The sequence below is a fragment of the Girardinichthys multiradiatus genome, chromosome Y, assembly GCF_021462225.1.
Source record: "Girardinichthys multiradiatus isolate DD_20200921_A chromosome Y, DD_fGirMul_XY1, whole genome shotgun sequence".
NCBI classification, from domain to species: Eukaryota; Metazoa; Chordata; class Actinopteri; order Cyprinodontiformes; family Goodeidae; genus Girardinichthys; species Girardinichthys multiradiatus.
In genome coordinates this window covers 7,496,009-7,514,521 of record NC_061818.1, presented here as the reverse complement: position 1 = coordinate 7,514,521, position 18,513 = coordinate 7,496,009, and the positions used below count along the sequence as shown (strand labels likewise).

Below are 18,513 nucleotides of genomic sequence, written 5' to 3'. Positions count from 1 at the left end.
ATTTGGGAAAAAATAAGAAACAAGAGTTGCAGAGGCGTAGTAAAGGATTTCTGTGAAACAACAAATAATGGTAATTAAGCAGGGGCAAAAGGTTGATGGAGAGAAAGACGCAGAAAATCACAAACTTAGGGAAAAACAGAAAAAAAAAACCTTTTGATACATATAAAAAAAACATATACAATACACAAATCTACTTTAATCTACAAAATACCAGTAAAGAGAAAAGAAATGGAAATAGAAAAAAGATCACATGAGAGGTTTTAGTTGTTGGTAGTGTCCTTGGTTTTACAGCCATCAGATGTTTCAATTATTTCTCTCTTTATTTCAAAAGGTGCAAAATTCTGACTGTAGATTCTTGTTCGGTCAAACCATTTTGACTGATATCTCTAACACTCAATGCTAGCACTCAAGCAAGGTTCAGTGGTGAATAATTTGGAGATTTGTTAAGACCAAAATGTTAAGCTGTTTAAGAAGCTAAAGAGAATATTTCCTCAAGTAAAACAGTCAAGGGCAGTTAATAAATTTAGCATATCCCATGCCTAGGTTGAATTTAATCAAATTGTTATGCTAAAGAGCAAGAAATCACCAAAGTATTTTTGAGAAATTCCAGAGTTTTCCCTGAAGGTTGGTGGAGCTGAAGTTTAAAGGGGGAATAATTTTTAATGGAATAGATTTTTCTCTAACTTTTGTTTTTATTTTCCTGATTAAACACCAGAGGTTTCTTTTTTAATTGTTGTTTCATGGTCTGATGTTTCCTGTTTCAGAGAATTTCATAAAAATATATAAGCTCTTTGATCTTGGTGATATGTTGAATTATCCTACAGGAGATACCCACCGGAAGATGAGTACACTGTGGTCATAAAAGGATGAACATGATCAACAGCAATACTCAGGAAGCGTATGACATTTAAACATTGCACAGTTGGTATTAAGGGTCTGGAGAAGTGCCAAGAAATTGCCCCCACACCATAACAACAACTGCCTCAGTCGTTGAGACAAGGCAGGAAGGATCCATGCTTTAATTAGTTTTACACCAAATTCTGACTCTACCTTTGTAATGTTGCAGCTGAAGTTGTGACTCAGGAAACTAGAAAACATTTTTCGAATCTGTTATTCCCATTTGGATGAGCCTGTATTTTATAGCTTTAGTTTTCAGTTCTTAGTTGAGAAGAGTGGTCCCCTGTGTGGTCCTCTGCTGCTGTAGCCCATCTGCTTCAAGATTTGACATGTTGGCATTTACAGATGGTGTTCAGCATACCTTAATTGTAACAATTGTTTATTTGAGCTACTATTGCCTTTTTGCCATCCCGAAGAAGTCTGCCCATTCTCTTGTGACCTCTGACATGAACTAGGGATTTTCTTCCCCACAATTGCCACTGACTAAAAGTATTGATCAGTTCAGCTAAGCAAAAACCTTAAAGCACATAATATAAAAAAAGCCTATAACATCATAAAGGACACTTCTCCCCTGGTCATGCTTTGTTTGAACTGTTACCTTCAGGCAGACGCTACAGATCAATTAAAGGACGGACAAACAAATTCAGAAACAGTTTCTATCTAACAGCTAAACTCAGCACTGCCAGAATGCAAAGGAAGATGCAATAATGAGAATGTGCCATCAGTATGAATGTGTGTACATGTGCTTTTATTTGATCTTTTTAACAACGGCTTCTATTTTTCAGTTTAACGGAAATTATGTATGGTTCATGCACTGACCAAATAGCTGTTTTCTCTATTTTGTTGTACTTGTGACAATGCCAATTAAGGATATTCTGATTTGGATTCAAAGGACAACAATAATGAAAACAAACTATAAATCATGAAGAGAAAAAAAATTATTTCAGCAAATTTTAGTAAATCTATGCAAACTCTTTACTGCAATTAAGTGCTATCATTGATCATAGAGAGTGGTTTATTGATAGTGTTTTCTTTTTTACCTGATTATAAAAAAAATGTCACAACACATCTCAATGAATTTTATTTTTAACTTCTATGTTTCTTTAAATTGTTACGTCTTTTTTTCCAAGGCCATTGAGAAACTCATCAACTTATGGCAACTTATGGCTGCACAATGACATTTTTGCGTTTCTGTAAAAAAAAGAAGTCAAAAAGCATTCATGGATATTACTGAATTATTATTACATTATTTAGGTTACTAGAATTAAATAAAAAAATGCACATAAAATAAAAATACATTTTTGCCACCCTCTTGCTGTATGTAGTTTACCTGCCACTGCGTGTCGCTGCTGAGCTGCGATGTGTTTTGAACTTGGAGCTATCCACGGTGCTGAAGTGTCTAGGAAGGTTTCACCGCACCTAATTCTCTGTATAGACAAAAACATGGTACACAGGGGAAGAGGTAAGATCCATGGTTAAAGAACTTCAAATACGGTCAGATGTTTAATTGCTCTTTATACAAAAACAAACATTTTTAATATGAAAAAACCGTAATGCAATTTCTTTCTTTCAAGCAAAGATCAGTATTTCTGTTTGACCTAGAACTAGAACGATCATATCTTTCAGCCTTCATGTCTGTCACTGCTGTCTATTTGTTTTTCCTAAGGCATTCTATTGGCTTTATTTACCAGCACATGTTTTAGTGACCAGTTTACATTCGGGGTACATTAACTTCGACCAGAGCCTCTTGTTCTCTGTGAGGGTTCCATAGTTTTCCCTCCAACTTAAACACTGCATCTTTCAGGGCTTTGCCCAATTAAAGAGCACTCACTGTAGCATCATGTCATAGACCCAGTGGGCACTGATCTACTTTTTATTAAACGGACAAACAATTCAACATTTAAGTGTGTTCGACCATTTCTGTCCATTGCAAGGCCATCCAAACAAAACGTCCAGCTGATGTCTCTGCAATGCGGCGGTTTAATTTCAAAATCTCTTAATCATGTTTTCCAGCTAGTGGGAGTGCAAGACAGGGCAACATCAAATTTTTCTTTGCTAAAAGGCCATTCACAACAGGACTTTGTTCCACACTGTTACATACAAAGACAACTCTCTGGGCACTTTGTCTTGATATACTGATAACTAAAGAGGCAATTATAGGGCTTCGACATGATTCGCTCAGTTGTGTGGGCAATTTTAAAATCATTATACTGTGGTTAGTTTCCCTTAGCAGAATTGTTTGTCCTTCTTCTTCCAGTGAGTGATGTGATTTTATTTGAGGAATTAATCTCCTGTATGGAGAGATATCAAGGAACCCAGTCAGTTCAAGCTATGATGAACATTTGACTTAATTAATTTAGTTTTAAGAAATCATTTCATTTCAGTTTTTTTGAGCCTTGCTTTTTTCATTTAATGTTTTTTCTGGTCTGGCCATTGCTTAATATTGCAGGCATTCCATTGATTTTTATGGGTTTGTGTTAGACCCATGGTTTTTCATGGTTTCAATGGTACCTGGGCTGCCATTAGCAGTACTCTGTAGAGGATTTGGTAGTCACTTGTAAGATTAAGAAAAACAAAATAACTGTGGTGTAGAACTAATAAACACCAACAACCAGAAAGATCAGTTATTCAGACACATTAACATTTGCTTAATCAGAAACTCCTCAAAAAAGAAGTTCAGGGGAATTTTTTTAGCGCTACCTATTTACAAAAACAGATTAGAGTGAAACAGAATCATGCTGGTGACTTTTTATGTTATGTTCCATTTATGTCACGAAGTTGGAACTTGAGCCTGGGAATGACATCAAACCCAACTTAACACTTCTCCAGTTTCTGGCTAAAAAAATGAACTGGTTTTAGCGATACTAGACAATAATAATATCTTTATCAACTTTTTTATTTTCGAACACTGTCACAACATGTGCCCTAAACGAGTGCTCGGAAAATAAACAGTTTTTCGTTTTTTGAATATCAACTTTTTTGAAACTGTTTTGACTATTATTTGCTTAGTTTTGCAAGTTGAGTCTATCTATCTATCTATCTATCTATCTATCTATCTATCTATCTATCTATCTATCTATCTATCTATCTATCTATCTATCTATCTATCTATCTATCTATCTATCTATCTATCTATCTATCTATCTATCTATCTATCTATCTATCTATCTATCTATCTATCTATCTATCTATCTATCTATCTATCTATCTATCTATCTATCTATCTATCTATCTATCTATCTATCTATCTATCTATCTATCTATCTATCTATCTATCTATCTATCTATCTATCTATCTATCTATCTATCTATCTATCTATCTATCTATCTATCTATCTATCTATCTATCTATCTATCTATCTATCTATCTATCTATCTATCTATCTATCTATCTACCTATCTACATGTAGTGCCATTTTCTTTTTATGGTGTTTTAATGATCTAACACAACAAACTGAAAACAAGTCTGTGACTGTGTTAAAATGTCCGTACGTATACTGGTAGTTGAAGAACCTATTACTGAAGTTTTGAGAACAAAGTAAGAGTTTAGACTCGGAAAACCCTGCTTTGGTTCACCAGAGTTGATCATTAGATGGCGCTATCAGTAAATAAGCCGCAGCTCTGCTCTTACAAAGACAGTAAAGTCGGTGTATCAGGATTCACCGAACTCAGCAGTCCTGCCTCACTGCTCTCCGTGCCACTTTATTCCCTGGAGATTTGAATCCTAACTCATTAAAGGACTACTGCTAAATATTTTCAGCAGTCTACCTGCTGTTTGTTGGAGGCAGCCGCAGGGTCTCAACTGAAGTTGCGCACGGACGTCTATCTGCGGGGTGAGGTAGGAGGTGTTTGAACGCACTCTCCGCAGATTTGTCAGGAGCGGGGTTGGAAACTCTGGGTTTTGACACGACTTTCAGCGCAGACAAGCGGGATGTCAGTTGGACCTGAAACTCTCTTCACTGATGGAAAATGACTGCGAGCATCGGCGAGCTTTCCATCATGGCGAGGAGATGCCCCGTCACTTTCAAACCATTCAGGTGAGATCACTGTCTGTTTTCGGAGTCAAAACCAAACTACCATCAAATCATTGTTAGATACTCAACTGCATGGATGGTAATCAAATTAGATGGATTTCAGTGATATACATTTTTTTCTTTCTAAATGTTTACGTTTTTTTGTTGAATAGATGTAGAAAAAGAAATCTAAACAACGTAAAAATCAGGTTGAAAAGTAAACTGCGAAAAACGTCTACATAAAGACCTCCATTGATCTCTAAATGTGAATAAAATGTGGTTATGGTTGATCAGTCAGCCCAACTGAGCCTGATATTCAACATCTTTTTTTTGAGTATTTTTATTGCGGGTCCTATTGGCTAAAGAAGTACAATATTCATGTATTTTTCTGGGCGAGAACTGGACTATTTTAAGTAGCCATAAACAGATGTCTATTGACGTCCAGTGTTTGGAGAGGCATTTCTTTATAAAGAAAAATGTAAATTCATCAATAACATGGCTATAGAATCGGTTAAAGAAATTCCATATGATTTCGTAAATTTAAGCAGGAATTATCTGTCAGTGAGCATGGATTGGCTGTGAGCAGAGACGGTAAGAAATGACGGTAATGTTGCACGCTGCATTTTTAAATTAGTGATGAGTTATTCTTTTCAGTGCAGTAAATTTTGCAAGTTCAGACCATTTGGATTAATTGGGACGACAGGGCACAGGCTACTCTACAATTAAGGTTTGCTTACTCAGCTCCAAAGTCTTTCACTCTCCCAGCAGCTGCATGGGGAAAGAGTGAGAGCCAAACAAGCAGACACATCATAAAAACTACTGAGCTCAACAAGATGTCCCAAACTTTGTGGCTTGCAGCTTTGCATAATTGGAAATCCACTGATAATACCTGTGGGAATTCAACTTTGCAGTGTCTTTATGTTGTTTTTTTTCTGTCCAAGATGAGGGGATGTTAAACATGCAAAGCAATGGAATCTATTACAAATCTGTAACTTATATACACCTTTGCCACTAATCATAAATTATTTTTGGCTTATCGTGATGCATTTAAAACATTGTTTTTTAAGGTTAGGTTGGGTAGGTAACAAGAAAAAAGTCCAATGCATTTTAAAAACAACGGTTGGGTGAACATTTATCTTAGATTTTCTCCTATCCACACAGGGTAAAAATTATGCATATGCATTGAAATCTATAAATACACCTCCCCCTAAAATTTAGATTAATGTTTCATAACATGTTTCGTACCAACCACACGATTTGTATAACCAACTGAGAGTTCCTGACATTTTTCTGGCTCAATGTTTGACCAACCTTCTTTTCAGAATCGGTAGAGCTCATTTAAACTGGTTGGTTTACCAGCACAGGCTCAACTTTGAAACATGGCCCAAATATTGTCAAATATTTAAACATCTACCTTCTGATTCAAGATAAAGTTCATTAATTTGGAGTAAGTTCTCCTTCTTCGTTGTTAAAACCTTTTTGTGCATTACACCCACTATAAATGGCAGTGAAACATGATGCTACCACTACCATGCTTGACAGCGTTCCTTAGTTTGAAAGCCTCACCTGGATTTTTCCCAACATTCTTCTTGTTATTGTTTTCACATTGCTCCTCTCCTCTGACCACAAAACGTTTCTCCGGAAGGTATTTGACTAGTTTATATAGGCAGCTGGCAATTCCAGTCATAGTTGAAGGTGTCTGTTTTAAAGCAGGTGTATTTTAGTTTCAGCAATCTCTAAAGTCCATGATGACATTAAACTCTCTTTACTGTGGACATTAAAAATGGTGTTCCAGTATCTTCCAGTTTACAATAGACTTGGTGATTCCTGGGTTGTTTCTGAAAATGCTTACAAATTACCTTTTGATCTGAAGGGGACATTTTGGGTCAGACGGTTGAAACTTCATCAAAGTTAGGTATAAACTGGTTTCACAATGGATAAAACAGGCAGAATGAAAGGTTTTGAATTTTGACCTGACTTCAGCCCCATTGAAAATGTACAGACTATGCTTAAAAGTCAGATCCATGCTAGAGAAATGTATCAATTTAAATTATTTTTGCCATTTCTGATAGAACATCTGGCCAAATATCCAGCCAGCAGCATGTGACAAAATGCTGCAGGCTGCAATATGTATGTAGTTTTACAGTAAGTTGATAAGGGAGATTTAACGAGATATTAGTGGGTGTGTGTGTATAGTCTTTGAGTCTATATGTATAGCTTTGACACTGATTAGATAGGAAACCCAGCACCCCTAATTCCTGATTTTAAAATTCACTGGACTTGTTTGTTTTACAATTGTACCAGTTTTAAAAAAATAGAACAGTTGGATAAAAATGTGTTTAAGATTTATAATTAGGACAGATGACCAGCACTGTACATCTGATTTAACTTAAACAAAGTGATGTTGTCGTATTCAGTGGAAGGTGCATAAAGATGTAGCTTTAATCCCTGATGTGAGTATCCATGTTTGTGCTTAAAAAGTGAGTTTTTCAGAATTTTAATGCAGATATTAGTTATGCTCTGGTTGGCTCAATGTACCCTCTCTTGTGTCAGTTTTCTGCCCTATGAAAAAAAGAATGTTAGAGGAAGTAGGTCTGCAGCGAAAGTGTGACAATCCATCCTGCAGCTTTGCCTCATGAAAGGACTGCTTCCAAACCTTTTCCCAGCACGACTGCCGGAGCATTCCAGCGAGTCAGTTTTTTTAGAAAATTACTCCAAAGCGATTGAGAAGCAGGCAAATGTTTGCTGCTTTCTGTAAAACATGGCACACATTCATCTTTGGATGAATGTTTTTATTTTATACTGTCACCCATTGAGCACAGTGTGATGCTAGAAATCTATCCACATAATGGTTCATTTCAAATGAGACAATCAGGCAAGTACACAATGCTTTTTTGCCCCTTGGTCGGTACAATATGAAGCTTGAGAAATTTGTTCACGCTTTGTAAATCCACACACATGACAGAGCACTTATTCTATGCTCCACTTGAACATTTCAGCTTTAGAATACATCACCTGGCCCATTTTGTTGTTTTCTTCTCCTGCCCTCACCTTTTAAATAGCTTTTTTTGTAAACTGATCAGCCTTCTTGTCTGTACCCTGCAGGGTCTTTGTAGCTGGGGTCGGCTTCTTCAGCCTTTGCTTTCTAATGACCTCTCTCGGGGGCCAGTTCTCAGCCAAGCGACCCGGAGACTCCCCGTTCACCACCCGAGCTGAAGGTAAGTCACACATCACTGCAGCCTGGTAGCCTGGTGATTTCAGCTGAGCTGTGTCCTGGACTGGTAATGAGCAGGCTGGAAACACGCTGACAGATCCATGGAGCTGCCTTGATTGCTGCCAGCCGACGGATAGACCTGTTCACTTTTGTCATCAGGGGGGCACTGTGGGGGCATATTGCCTTGAGCAGCCTTTTTCTTTCCTCATCAAACCCTCTATCTTTTTTTTTTCACTTTCATGTCATGACCGTGTTCTTGACCATTTGGAATCATTTTGTTGCCAGCACCTGTTTTAGAATTATGATTATTGATTAATTAATATTTATCAAGAGTTATAATTTAAAATCATAATTTGAGAAAAATAATTTTCTTAACCAAAAATCCTTATTTATTAATCGAAATCAGAAATGTCCTCTGGTGTTGTAGTTTGTGGCTCAAAGCCCTTGATAACAATTGTTAAATTTTCAGTAATAATTGATAACTATTACTAGATGTTACTGTTTAATCAACTGTTTCACCACAGGTGGAGGATCTTCAACTTTATTTTGACTGACAAATCACTCTTGCTCAAAATAAACACAAACGCTCTCTCTTTATCAACGTGAATATTTATTAAATCAACAGCCCTAATACACCACGCTCTTCCGATTCAATAATCTTCACCAAATCAAACATGCAAAGTTCTACATTAAAGGGTAAAATATCTAACTAAACAGAATAAAACAAAACAAAACAACATTGAGTGTGCATGAAAATCCAACCAGCAGTTATGGCAACAAGTGATAATGTGGTGCTGAGTGGAGCTTTGGGAGCAGCCCTACAGAGATGTAGCTCGACAAGTCACAAAGTCATAAAACCCCCCACAGTTGTAGCTCAGGGGACACACAAAGGATCATAAAATGTTTGGCGGCAACCAGTTGCAGGGTGCAGACAAAGAAAATGGTAGAGTTTCACCATGAAATTCTAACGGTGTAACTTTAAAATGTATCCTGAATTTCCTCTCAGGTGTTAAAACAACACAGCAAAACACACACAGCTTGAAAAGCACAGCAGCCTTCAGATGTCCAACAGCAATCAAAGTTTCAATGAAATATTGCATGCACATACAATTTAGAACACATTGGACTATAAGTGGCGATTCTAAATCACCCTAAAATCCCACTCTATCCTGCCCAAGCTATTTCTAAAAAAGAAAAAGAAAATAACACGGTATTACTTGATGTTGTCTCCTCTGAACAGAGAGAGAGAGGAGGGGGAAAAGTTTGCACACGTCCATGGATAACTCAGGAGAGCGGTCAGTTTCGTCCTCTGGCCTCCTTGGCGAAAAGGAACGATATGACGGACCGTCAACAGTCGACTGGAACAAAAACAAGGATGGCGATTCCCTCTCCTCGAACCCTCCGTGGGGTTTTTCTTCTGTTACGTGTAAACTCACGTCTTCGATCGGTAAAGCGAAATTTCTGGCCTTCCTATTCCAGAAACTTCTTTCATGAATTTTTCTTCTCGTTGGCCAACGGGGGGAGAATGAATGAAAGTCCACATGGGATTTCTTCTCCAGAGTGATGCTCCAGTTGCGTGGTAACCGCGTCTCGGTTTCCAGCGTGAAAAGCAATGGTGGGCGGTATGTTACATAGCCAACTGTGACATCATTTGTAGTAGCGGACTATCCTGGGGTACAAAATGGCTGATGACGCTGAACAGCATAGTGGCGTCCAGCAACGTACAAATGGTCCAATATTCAGCAAACAAATGGTCCAACACCTGCAACTCAAGATTGGATGACTGTCTTGACATCTTTAATGTATTTTATTGGCAATCTACAGGGGTTGGACAAAGAAACTGAAACACCTGGTTTTAGACCACAATAATTTATTAGTATGGTGTAGGGCCTCCTTTTGCGGCCAATACAGCGTCAATTCATCTTGGGAATGACATCAACAAGTCCTGCACAGTAGTCAGAGGGATTTTAAGCCATTCTTCTTGCAGGATAGTGGCCAGGTCACTACGTGACACTGGTGGAGGAAAATGTTTCCTGACTCGCTCCTCCAAAACACCCCAAAGTGGCTCAATAATATTTAGATCTGGTGACTGTGCAGGCCATGGAAGATGTTCAACTTCACTTTCATGTTCATCAAACCAATTTTTCACCAGTTTTGCTATGTATATTGGTGCATTGTCATCCTGATACATGGCACCGCCTTCAGGATACAATGTTTGAACCATTGGATGCACATGGTCCTCAAGAATGGTTTGGTAGTCCTTGGCAGTGACGCGCCCATCTAGCACAAGTATTGGGCCAAGGGAATGCCATGATATGGCAGCCCAAACCATCACTGATCCACCCCCATGCTTCACTCTGGGCATGCAACAGTCTGGGTGGTACACTTCTTTGGGGCTTCTCCACACCGTAACTCTCTCGGATGTGGGGAAAACAGTAAAGGTGGACTCATCAGAGAACAATACATGTTTCACATTGTCCACAGCCCAAGATTTGTGCTCCTTGCACCATTGAAACCGACGTTTGGCATTGGCATGAGTGACCAAAGGTTTGGCTATAGCAGCCCGGCCGTGTATATTGACCCTGCGGAGCTCCCGACGGACAGTTCTGGTGGAAACAGGAGAGTTGAGGTGCACATTTAATTCTGCCGTGATTTGGGCAGCCGTGGTTTTATATTTTTGGATACAATCCGGGTTAGCACCCGAACATCCCTTTCAGACAGCTTCCTCTTGCGTCCACAGTTAATCTTGTTGGATGTGGTTCGTCCTTTTTGGTGGTATGCTGACATTACCCTGGATACCGTGGCTCTTGATACATCACAATGACTTGCTGTCTTGGTCACAGATGCGCCAGCAAGACGTGCACCAACAATTTGTCCTCTTTTGAACTCTGGTATGTCACCCATAATGTTGTGTGCATTTCAATATTTTGAGCAAAACTGTGCTTTTACCCTGCTAATTGAACCTTCACACTCTGCTCTTACTGGTGCAATGTGCAATCAATGAAGACTGGCTACCAGGCTGGTCCAATTTAGCCATGAAACCTTCCACACTAAAATGACAGGTGTTTCAGTTTCATTGTCCAACCTCTGTATGTCACAGACAGGCAATTGTAAAATGGAAGGAAAATGTGTTTTTTTTTTTTTATGTTTCAAAAGAGTGGCATATATTTATATTCAGCCTCCTTTTCTCAGATACTTCTAAATTAAATTTGTTACAACCGCTGGCCCACAGAAGTCATTTGATTAAGGAACGGAGTCCCCCTGTTTGTAATTTACCACCTAAACTGAGTGGCCGGTTAAGGTGATTGTTAATTAAAGAAGCAACCAAGAGTCCCGGGGTTACTCTGGAGGAGTTGCAGAGATCTATAATGAAGGTGGGCAAATATGTTTACCGGAATATCATTAATTGTGCACTCCACAAACGGGAAGAGTGGCAAGAAGAACACCACTGTTTACCGAAAGCAATGAGAAGTCCAGTTTCAAGTTTGCCACATGCTTTGAAGGGGTCACAGTAAACATGTGGAAAAAGCTACCCTGGTCAGATGAGATCAAAATGTAAAATTTTTGTCCTACAAGCAAACACTGTGTGTGGAGAGAAACTAACACCACACATCATTGTGAATTCATCATACACACTGTGGGGATACATTTCTTTAACAATGGCAAGGAACCTAGTCTGAAGGGAGGTTAGCTGTAGGGGTAATCCTAGAAGAAAAACACTGCTACAGGCTGCAGAAGACCTTTGTTAGGATGACCCAGTCAAAGTCCAGACATTAATACAATTGACAGTCTCTAAATATGTAAAGCCAGTTGAGACATACCTCGAAAGAATTGCAGCTTTTATTCTAATAAAATAGGCTCTATAAAAAAGTGACTCAGGGGATGCCACACTTTTCAGATTCAAACAAACAAAACAAAAAAATAAATGAAATGATTTAACTTCCACCTCAATTATGCACTATTTTGTATTGGTTCATAACATAAAATCCCAATAAATTTTTTTCCAGTTTATGGGTGTAATCTACCAAAAAACTAAACTACAAAAAAAACAACATACAATCATACTTTTGCACGGCACTGTATGATTGTTTATTTTTGTTTTGTTTTGCAATACTAAAACCGTAAAGAAGTAATTCACCTCTTTTAGTTATGCTGTCAGTTCAGTCATGCAGAGATGAACTGTCTTCAAAATTAGTCTGTCAGCGAGGAGTGGAGATATTTATATTTCTAATTATAGGTCTAACGTACAGTTCTGGAAGCCAGTGTGATAACTGGAGACTAATCTTTCCTTGAAAGCTGCATAATTCAGGCTATCAGCTACAGTTAAAGAGTAATACCAAAATAGCTCTTCCTTCCCTCTCGGAGATCAACAAATCAGAGACTCAACAAAGAGAAATCAGTGTTGTCAGCAACCATCCCTGGGAGAAAGCTACCTTTCTTTGCGTGTTCTTCTTGTTTACGCTGTGTGCCTCTGCATACAAACCGCTACAGCGCCAGCCATTTGGGGGAGTCACTGTTGGTTTCTGAACTGTTGTTTCCCACCTTTTTATCGCTGCTTTGCACAATATTGACAATGTGTGTCAATCTTTACAACAGATCCCAGCTGGCACACGATCCAACATCCATCACTCATTCAAGGACACCAGTTTTTGGCAGCACGTTGCACTGTTGTCAGTTTATTTATGTATAAATGAGGATGCAGTGATCACTACAGACCTACTGAATAATGCCGTTTGTCATCAGGCCCACTGGTGGATTTTGATGACTGCAATATGGCTGTATTGCTACATCCTCGCTTGAGACTCATTTTTTTTATTAAAAGAAGAAGTAGTTCTTGAGTTGTAGACTTGCTGTCTTGACAAAGTCGACTAATAAGGACCGCCAGTTGGGCCGGCTGTCTACACTCAGTTGTGAAGAAGCCTTCATCACTTGTGGAAATATTTTGGGCACTAGATAGGAAAAAGAAATCCAACAGAAAAGATGCAAAGAACTTGTGAGCACTGTGAGAATACCACAAGTGGCTAAACGTTAGTGTCTGAAGATGCGATTGTTAGCATCTGTTTCCTTCTGGGGGTCAAATAAAGGTCTATTTCACAGGTTTTTAATGAGTCTGGACTGTGTTTGATCCTTTCTGGTTCAAAACCAAAGAGACTGATCAAATCTGTACTAGAAGATTTTACAGTTATCAGATATTCTTTAAACCCTGGTATGAATTTTTAAAATGTATTCCAGTTGGTGAAACAAGAAAAAGGCATATTTCTTAGACTTCTTTTGGAGAAAAAGGATCACCTTATAATTAAACAAAAATAAAAGAAAATCTAGGATGGAATAGTCTACATTGATTACAGATATATGAAAGCACCCTGTATTATCTCCGAAACATTTACTCTGTGAAAATAAAACAAAATAAAATAAAATTGTCTTGTTTTTGTCTCGTGTGTTTGATGTCAAGTCCTTACTGAGCAGACATCCTTTTAAATACTAATTAAGATTCATAAAATTTTTATTCTATTAAAAAAGAACAAAAATAAACCTAAAAAAAAGACAAACATTGTTCATCAAACTGTCTGTCACATGCCCTAGTGACCCTACATTAGGTGATCCAGAGATTTACAGCGCTAGTCTTTTTGTTAATGGTGTGCTTCATAAAGACATTGTATTATGATGAACTCCTGCATCCCCTTGTATAGAATATATTTCCCAGGGCTGCATCCATGTGAGATGTATCATATTGCTGTATGTTGTGTTTTAGTAAAGAGGGAGTTAAAAGGGCGAGCCGGTGACAGGGATAGTTGTTTTGGTTTTTAAAGGTCTAATTTTTAGCTCCTTGTTAAAGCCCAACCTCTTGAAAAACCTTTGCAGCTCTGAAAGAGTTGGCAGCAGGAGATGTAGCAAAGTGCAGCAGGTGTCATCACAGGAGACAATTTCAAAGGTTTCACCTATTTATACTCTGCTGTAGGGGGAATGGAGAGAGGAGGTAGGGGGGAGTGGGTGTTAGACAGGAAATATGTCTGATTAATTAACCACTCACAGCCTGCAGTCAGGGGAAGGCATCCGGCCTGAGGCTCATTAAGCACCACCATGAAGCTAACCTGAGCAAGGTTTGCCATGGAAATGTTCATTCTCCTTGTGGGTGTTTGTCTACATGTGCATTTTTGTAGCAGAGGTTTAGTAGCACTAAAGCTGCTGTAATGAATGAGATGAAATGTGTCGTTCAGTGGTGCAGCACTTTGATAGCGCTCACTGAGCAGAACCAGGCGCCTTTACTGCTGAAAGCTGTGAAGTGCTCCAGGATACATCAGTGCCAGTGTTGTCTGATGACATAACATTCATGCTAAAAGTGTGAAGAATTCATGAAAGCTTTTGTGAGCTCCTGAACATTCAGGTTTTTTTTCTGGAAAGAAAAAGAAACCTGTGATTTTGCTGATTGAGGAAAGAGGAAATGTAAGCAGAAAGTTACCCAGTTTTGACTTTCTATAGTTCTTTAAGATTTATGACATTGCACAGCAAATCGGTTGGATCCAAGGCTTCATCAAGATTTTTGATGCATCCATCACCTTTATTATTTTCCTTTGAAGCTACAGGAAACTAATGATGTGGGAAACATGGAAGAAGCAGGGACAGAAGGAGACTTTTTCTGCTAAAGAGAGGAGCATGAATTGCAAGGCCGTTTGATCTTGGATATATTAAAGGCCCCAGAAGTGTACTGGAGCTTTTTAATAAGCACTTTGAAGACCACCTTCATAGAGTCTGTCCTTTGACCAGATTTCAATGGAGCTTAACCATTAAGAGAAAAAAATACGCTTCACCCGGCTTAAAGCACGACTGAAAGGTGTTGATGTGTTCACAGTCACTGTCTCTAAGCTCTATTACCTGAGTTTTTTCAGATGCAGCATAGTTGGATATTTTCTGAATTTTTGACTTGCCCCAGTCTTTCTGCAAAGTCTGAGGGTGCATTTATACCAGCTCTGTTGAAATGAACACTACCCTGTTTGCCCATGAAGTCTGGTTCGTTGTGGAAAGTGTGAATGTGCAGTCGAACTTTGTTCCACCTTAAAACATAAATCTTGGTCCACTTCAAATGAACCAAAGGCAGGAAGCAGAAGGAAAACAAATGTGTATGTAAGACTGCCAGCAGAAACATCTCACAGTTGCATATGAAGGAAGGATGTAAGGCAAGCTCTAATAGATGTACTTATGGTCAGATGAAAGTATATCACAGCTATTTGCAAGCACTCAGAAATGCCTTTTTTTTTTTTACTAATTAAGGAGGAAAATGGAGGTTGTGCATCTACATTACAGTAGTACCGGGCAAGGGTGATAAAACTCCTTCACCAATTTGTAAAACATGCTTAGAAAAAAGTGACAGTTCAAGAGATAAAAAATAAAAAAGTTTCCTTTGTCTAAAGAACTAGATGCCATTCTTGGCACTCTCAGATGAGCTTTAGGCAAAAAAGGGAATAAGGCATTGAATATGTTTGGTTCCTTTGACAAACTTTTACAAAATATGCTAAACCTCAGTACCAATCAGAATAAATGTGGCACTGCTCTGGATCATTTTGTGATATTGTGCAAAGATCCCTCTCACTGTATTCTCAAGCTTTTTGAAATGTTATAGAAACATTGCTGACCTGCTGCAAAAACAGGGTCGTAAAAAGTATTAACAGCCAGGATGTCAGTAATTATAGCACCAGTAAGTTTGTAAAAAAACAATTATATGTTTACAACAGATTATTTTAATAAATTATCTTTTTATTCTTAATGATAAAACACTGCTGACAAGTAGTTTAAGTTGCTTAAGAAAAAAGAAAGTTTAAGTAGGCCTATGCTGTGGTGCTACAGAAACTGGTTCCCCTTTAAGGTATAATAGGGATTTATTTTTATTTTATTTATATTTATTTCATTTAATAGCTGATAAAATAAAATAAAAAACATTTCAATATGGAAAACATGTATAAAATGAGTAGAAAGAAGAAAGAACTTACATAAGCTACCCCTTCTCTCACAATTCTGTTTAAACATGATAAACTAAAAATTGGCCAAATAATCTATTATCGTTGTTAAATTGGTGAGTAGGCTTCTAACCTAAACAACACCCCATTTATGTTTGTCATTTTTAAATTGCTCCTCTGTGTATTAATGACAACCTATATTTGCATGAAGCTTTGTCTATTTCCTTGTCTACATCATTTATTTTGGAATCTGAGTCTACAACCATGTCCCTGTTTTTAGAAATCATTTCTCAAATTAATTCTTCATGGTTCTATCTTGCTTCGCTGACTATCCTAGAACTTTTGAAGTTCTTTGTTATTCCTAATAATTCTAGCAGGTGATGTCTTGTTTTCATTTATCCTTACGGATTTCGGGCCCATGTTGCAAATATTATTTTCTGTTTTTTTAACATCATAGCTTCTTGTGCAATATCCCAGTCCTTTTTTTATGAATATTTATTTATGTGCCTTTGAGTTTCACTGACTGCATGTACGAGGTTATTGGTAGGTTTTCTGCCGATGATTCTTATAATGTCTGCAGTATTTGTCTTCTCAGTCTTTCTTGGTAATTTGTGTCAGATAGATGTGGCATCATTTTGAATGTCTATGTTTTTACTGTGAAGAAATTAAGTTCACCACCAGACTCTGCACCTCTTGCTGTGGAGCATCCCTTGTGGTCTCTTCATTTTTATAACTGTAGCGTAAAATCACTGTTTCAAGACCAGTTAGAATGAGATCATTCCTTTGTAAATATTACTCCAGATCATCCATCCTTTGCTCCAACATGGCTATCTTTTTGCATTTTTCAATCAGCATAACGTTTAGTGACTTCACTTCATTCACTAAACCAATCAGTTGTTCCTGCTGCAATGTTGATTTTGGCAGTTTAGCGGATATAAAATTAAACGATTTCTTAATCTCTTCCATATTCTCTGTAGATGTTGCTTTGTTACACTATTTCCTCCTCTTGGCTTTTTAAAACTAAAACGGGAGCTTCAGGCTATTAACTTTTGGTATTGTAATGTGCATACCAATGTCCAGCACTCACTGCTGTTGATTTTGCTGCCACTCCTGGTGGGTTAGCTGCTGCTGCTTCTTCCTGGTTTAGTAGAGCATCTGGCACCGAGGAGTGATGCCCAGCATTCTGTTTACTGCAATGCGGTAAACTCTGACAAACATTTTATTTCTCATGCCTCAGGAGGTTTTACAAAAGGAGAGATGAGAATAAGTTTTTTTTTTTTTTTACAATTCTCTTATTCAAGAGTTTCTCTGTGAGTTCTTGAAAGAATTGGATGTCTGTACTTTATTTAAATCAAAATATTTTATTAGTAATGCATGAAGTGATGATAATAGGATTTTCTCTTTATCAACTCTGATCTGTGATTGAAAGCTCAAAGACTGACCTTTTTCTCCCATCTTTGGAACCAAAACCATCTCTATCAAGGAACCTGTAACACTTCTCTTTATTGTCTTGCAGCCCTTAGAATAAAATAAATTAGAATTGGTCGACTTTAAAATCTGCAAGTCAGGCCTCAAAGAAATGTGGAAATCCATTTCAACCAGGAACAGTTTAATTTTTGCCTCCCTAAATGAAACATCATGTAAATATGCAAAAGCTCTAGCTGTTTTTGAATGGGTTAAGTTATTTATGCAACTTATTTAGAGTTAGAAGTGAACGCTGATAAGTGCTAAAATATATACACAAACATCTTGAATATAATATTTATAATATTGATATTAGTATATTAGTATATCATAATATTAATTTAATAATTTTTTTTGTTACTCAATCTACATGAGTGAAACTCAGATAGATTCATTAGAGTAGAAAATGTTAAGCCTTTATTTGTTGTAATTTTGATAATTATAGCTTACAGATAATGAAAGCCCAAAATTCAGTGTCTCAGAAAATTACAATATCAATCAAAAAAGGTCATTTTTAATGTATAAATGTAATGGCCATAGCATGACCTGCAGAACCATGGGTTTGGGTGCTATCTTGAAAGATGTCCAGAAGACAGTCATATACACCTCCACAAGAAGGTAAGCCATAAAAGGTAATTGCTAAAGAAGCTGGATGTTCACAGAGGGCTGTATCCAAGCACATTCATAGAAAATTAAATGGAAGGAAAAATTGTGGTAGGAAGAGGCTCACCAGCATTGGGGATAACCACCGCCTTGGGAAGATTTTCAAGTAAAATCTGTTCAAGAATTTGGGAGAGCTTCACTGGGAGTGGGCTAAGGCTGAAGTTGGTGCACCAAAAGCCGCTAAGCACAGATAAATCATACACAAAGGCTACAAATGTCCAGTTCCTCATGTCAAGCTACTCCTGAACCAGAGACAATGTTGCTTTAGTGCCTTAAATGATAAATGGACTGAACTTAAATAGAGCTTTTC

The 18,513-nt window shown here is 37.8% G+C and overlaps 1 protein-coding gene across 1 annotated transcript in view; it reads left to right on the top strand.

Annotated features, from left to right (window-relative positions):
- The first annotated feature begins 4,547 nt into the window (after positions 1-4,547).
- LOC124864984 (alpha-1,6-mannosylglycoprotein 6-beta-N-acetylglucosaminyltransferase B-like) overlaps positions 4,548-18,513 on the top strand; it is a 109,759-nt gene continuing 95,793 nt past the window's right edge. Inside the window, exons 1-2 of the mRNA XM_047359956.1 lie at positions 4,548-4,934; positions 8,016-8,128. Coding sequence (XP_047215912.1) covers positions 4,867-4,934; positions 8,016-8,128 — 181 coding nt within the window. The 5' untranslated portion in view covers positions 4,548-4,866. The remainder of the gene's footprint in view (positions 4,935-8,015; positions 8,129-18,513) is intronic.